This window comes from Cyprinodon variegatus, unplaced genomic scaffold (assembly GCF_000732505.1).
Source record: "Cyprinodon variegatus isolate N-32 unplaced genomic scaffold, C_variegatus-1.0 Scaffold972, whole genome shotgun sequence".
Taxonomy (NCBI): Eukaryota; Metazoa; Chordata; class Actinopteri; order Cyprinodontiformes; family Cyprinodontidae; genus Cyprinodon; species Cyprinodon variegatus.
The window spans coordinates 98,914-103,740 of NW_015151425.1; the positions used below are offsets into that span (position 1 = coordinate 98,914).

The window sequence follows — 4,827 nt, forward strand, 5'->3', positions numbered from 1 at the left end:
TTTTGTTATACAGACAATTTCAAAGGAACTTAAATGAAAAAAAACACAAACAAGAAAAACTATTGCAAACAAAATCACAAGATTATATTACTAACTGTAGTTCATCACTCCACCAGTAGGTGGTGACATTTTTACATGAAGCTTCATGAACTGTGGCGATCATTGAAGCAATTAGCCAAACGGTTCAAATGCCTCATGAGGCTTCATATCACCACCAATACCTATCCCACAAAAAATGTGATGTCCACCCATTCCTGGTGTTTAATTTAACACTTGCTTGTTTTTCAAAGTGTTTTTGATGCCTCAACAATAAGAAGTTTAGAACTTTTGGGAGAGAAGCAGATTGGTTTTTTGGATCTAAGGTAAACCTAAGGTGTTTTCCAAAGTTTCTTTTAAACACTTCTTGAATGTCTCAGAGGTTGATAAACTAAGTTTTTTATTTTGTTCTCTTTGACTCTGAACTCTCTATGCATTTGGTTGGTTTCTTAGATGCCTATCCAGTCTCAGAGGTGGTCTACACCTGGACTCAGGGAGCAGCCAAGTCTGTGGTGGTGGCAGAGGAAGGCTCAAGACTCAACCAGTACCATCTGATTGGCCAGACAGCAGGAACAGAGGACATCTACACCAGTCGGGGTAAAGTTGACAGTCAACTTACTTCATCTAGTATAGGAGCCAGAGTATGTGAGCAGAGCTCTGACGTGCTCACAATCAATCAATCAAAGTCAGTGGAATAGACTTTATTTCAATTCATGTTTGACTTAAATCCTAGGCCAATGCCTATGCTGCAGTCTGTGCCTATAATCTGTTATAGTCTATGTTTCAACTTTACCACAGAATCGCAGAGACGAGGATTGCATATTGTGTAATAAAAAATGGGATACAATATCATAAAAACATACACCAACTATACTTAACAATACAGAGCGGGTTTACATAAAGTGATTGTCGTGTTAAGAGCCTGTTTTTGAAAATGGGTCGCATACATGCATTATACACTATTATCTCAGTTGCAATGGGATGAGAAGTGACTTATTTTATTGTAGTCTAGGAACATAAATTAATAATTAAATAGGAAATGCGGGGCAACATGAATGGAGCGAGGTGTTACATTCACAGCTGAGAAATTTAACAGCCAGTTAAATAAGACTATACACATGTATCGGTCACATCATTAAACACCGTGTGTCCCAGGGACCTGCCATAATTACATGTAGGAAAAATATCAGAAAAATGCTTTCTACTAAAAATCTGAGCGAGCATGGAGCGATTTCGCCGGAGCAGCAGGAAAATTACGGTGAGCGCAGGGCAGATTTTGAGCGGAGTGTCCTGGCGCAACTTTGAGCATCAGAGCGAATAAGTAAACATCCTCCTGAGCGAGGAGGGGGAATTGTGCAGAGCTCCGTTCACATGCTCTGATAGGGGCCACAACACATAGAAAGAAATTTGAGATACATTCCTAAATGATACCAGCCAAGTAGGCTGGCAGTCTAAAGTAAGAGTATTTCCATGTTTTACCAGAGCCTGAAGATAAAAATGCTGTTTACTTACAGTTACACCAATATTAAACTTTCAAATCCCCATATATCCTATTTATGTTAAATTGGTAACATATTTTATAAGTTTGCTTATTTAAAATCAACACCTAGCAATATTTGGTAGAAGCAGTGCAATGGTGAAGGATGGCATTCTGCTCTCTGGAAAAGGCATGACAAGACTTGCCTTGATTGGATGCAAAGCCGAGAGATATCAAGGATATCAGAGACTCTCTTCAGAACTTGGGATTGGAGAAAATAGAAAGGCAAGAAATAGACATGCTTTGTTTCTTTAACGTTTAATCATTAAAATAACAATAAACATTAAATAAGTAAGAGGTTCTGAATTAGCAAAGAGAAAGTTGCAATCTATGTTATACTCATCTCTGTTGCTCAAATAAATGCATTTTACATAAAAAATATGGTTTGAATGGAGCAAGAAGCATTCTTATAACAGAGAAATACTCCGCCAAAGCAAGCTTTCCTTACCCTCTAAGCTAACTTGATATTTGCAGGTGTCAATGTAAAAGGTGGGTAGTAACTACTTATATTCATGTAAGAGCATTGCTACTGGTTACTACTAAACAGTAGACATTGCTGGAGTAGTAATTAATAGATGTTGACTGAGGACCTTTATCCTTCCCTGACAAACTGAATGATAGCACACAAAATTGTTGGTTCTTGATGTTTAATGAAAGAAAAAGTATCTGTTCTTTGTCTCGTCATCCATTTTTCTCATGCAGCCACATCCAAGAAGGTTGGCTACAGTCCCATGGATCTTACATTTCTGATTGATATCTGCAACTTTAGTCACAGGGACATCAAGCTGCTTGGAGATGGTCTTATAGCCTTTACCTTTAACATGTTGGTCTATAATTTTCTTTATATCTCCTGAGACAGCTCTTTCCTTTGCTTTCTCTGGTCCATGTTGAGTGTGGTACACACCATGGTACCAAATAGCACAGGGACTCCCTATAGCCCTATATATAGGCCCATTGACTGATTGTTAGACTGTAGACACCTGTGATGCTAAATAGCAAACACCTTGTTTTAACATGTCCCTTTGGTCACATTATTGTTTGTCTTTTCTAGAGGTACCATCGTTTTTGTTAATTTTTGTTGCATAAGTAATGCCAGACTTTGAGTTGTACATTTTAATGGATTTTTTTATTACTACTTTTGTCAGATTTAAGTTATTTCTGTGACCATTGTGGGTTTTTCATCCATTAAAGAATGGGTAACAACTATTTTGTCCATCTGTGTAAGCATTACCTACTGGTAGAACTGTTTTTTTTTTATTTGGACTGCAAATCATTTGATTATCAAGTCATATTTATAAGTGTAATATACTTTATCCTATTTTTAGAGTTAATTATTTTTACTATTTTTATTTCCCCCCCTCTTTTAATAACATCTTAATTTAAGACATCATCTTATCACATGGACATAATTTCACTTGCTATTAATACTTTTCCATCAGATTTTGTGTTTTTTTTTATATTTTTACTGAACAAAAGATTAATTTTTAAAAATGTTTCATTTGCAGAAACGTATTTCTTAAATGGTTGCAAAAGGCATGTATTTAAATAATCGGAAAATACCAGAATTTGTCCCGAACAATCTTTTTGATCACCTTCTTGTAAACAGCATAAATCAGAAGTATTTTTTTACTCTTAGTTTAGTAATTTCTTAGGGAACTACATTCAGCCTTTACTAAAGTAAAAAATGTTAAACAAATGCTACCCTTATTTAAGTAATGTTATCGGCTGCTCTCCTCAACTCTGGTCACTGCATGAACAAATGTTATGTCAAAGACAATAAAAACAGGTAGCAGAAGGAAAAAAGGAAACCTGGCTGCAAAAAATAGGTAGACTTCCCTAAAACCCCATCAAAGGAGACTTTTCAAACAAGAGCTAAGATATTACCCAATTTTAGCCATTACAATCCTCAAATAAAGATGCAACAGTCCTTTGCACAAATGTTTTCTTTTATTTATTGATTTTGTTTTTCCAGCTCATTTCAAAAAGCTCATTTGAAATGATTCCCAGTTCACAGATAGCGACAATACAATTGGTAAATAAATGTTTTCATTACCCTTGGATCCAAAAGCAGCACTTTCTGTTTTTTCAACCCCCAGACCAATCTACTGAGGAGATGTCAGTTTGCTGTGTGCCATATTTACGGCACCTGTATGTTAAACTCTTATTCATCAATTCAATTTAGCTAAATCTGTCATAATGTAATTTGTTTCCACTTGAATGGGTGAGCAATCAGCTGATTCATTTTCTACATAAAAAGCATTGCCTTTAATGGCAGATTTTTTAAAGAGGCACAGCAAATGAGTCTGTGACTCCTGGAGATGATTTTCACAGGTTTTCTTCAGCAGGCGGGAGTTGGCCAGTCTTTGGGTGACAAACACTGCAAACATGTTCAGTGGAAAATAACTTTAATGTTCATTGACTCGCAAAAATACATTGCTGCAACACTTTGTTTTATACTCAAGCTAGAGTATTTTATGTCAGCCATCCCCAACCTGGGTCCTCGAGGCCCGCTGTCCTGCAGGTTTTAGAGGTTTCCCTGCTTTAGCACAGCTGATTATAATGATTGCAGTAGACCAAAAGCCTGATAATCAGCTTTCAATTAAAATCAGCTGTGCTGGAGCAAGAAAACCTGTAAAACATGCAGGACAGCGGACCTCGAGGACCGAGGTTGGGAATGCCATGTTTTATGTGATACATGTACATAAAGTAGTGCACAGCATAATCATGAAGATCATCAGGTTTGTTTATTCTTTTCTTGATCATAAATATACTTTAATCAAAACAATTTTCTTGTTGCTCAGTTTCATGTTAAAGGTGGTTCTCTCACTTTTCTTGCAGGCTCGAGCAGTGTTGACCTCCTTATATCTTCTCTATATAACTTCCTTATTCCCCCTTTAAAAAGAAATCCACACAGCACCATGCTTGCGCCACCATGTTTCCCTGTGTTTTTTTTAGCATGATGTGTTCCACCAAAAGATTTTACACCACGGCCAGAAAGTCTTATTTGATTTATACCTGATTAGATAACATTTAACTTTTCTTTCCCATGGCAGAGTAGAGCTCTTCTTGCCTCACTTTAATTTGATGTAGACAGCCATGTCTTAGTTCTTACTGTGTCTGGTCATAAACGAAGTTGTTCAAAGTTTTCTCCCTGAGCTGTCTGCTGTATTTCTACGTCTTCCTGATACTGCTTACTGACTAATGTTGTCTAACAAACCTTTAAGGTCTTCACAGAACATTAAAATAGAATCTTA

At 36.6% G+C, this 4,827-nt stretch overlaps 2 protein-coding genes across 4 annotated transcripts in view; one reads left to right on the forward strand and one right to left on the reverse strand.

Annotated features, from left to right (window-relative positions):
* Positions 1–4,827, reverse strand: part of gabrb3 (gamma-aminobutyric acid (GABA) A receptor, beta 3) — an 89,689-nt gene that overhangs the window by 79,519 nt on the left and 5,343 nt on the right. The window lies entirely within an intron of this gene.
* Positions 1–4,827, forward strand: part of gabra5 (gamma-aminobutyric acid (GABA) A receptor, alpha 5) — a 44,804-nt gene that overhangs the window by 26,671 nt on the left and 13,306 nt on the right. For all 3 annotated transcript variants that reach the window (XM_015398916.1, XM_015398915.1, XM_015398914.1), the window contains one exon: positions 490–633. In XM_015398916.1, the coding sequence (XP_015254402.1) occupies positions 490–633 (144 nt within the window). The remainder of the gene's footprint in view (positions 1–489; positions 634–4,827) is intronic.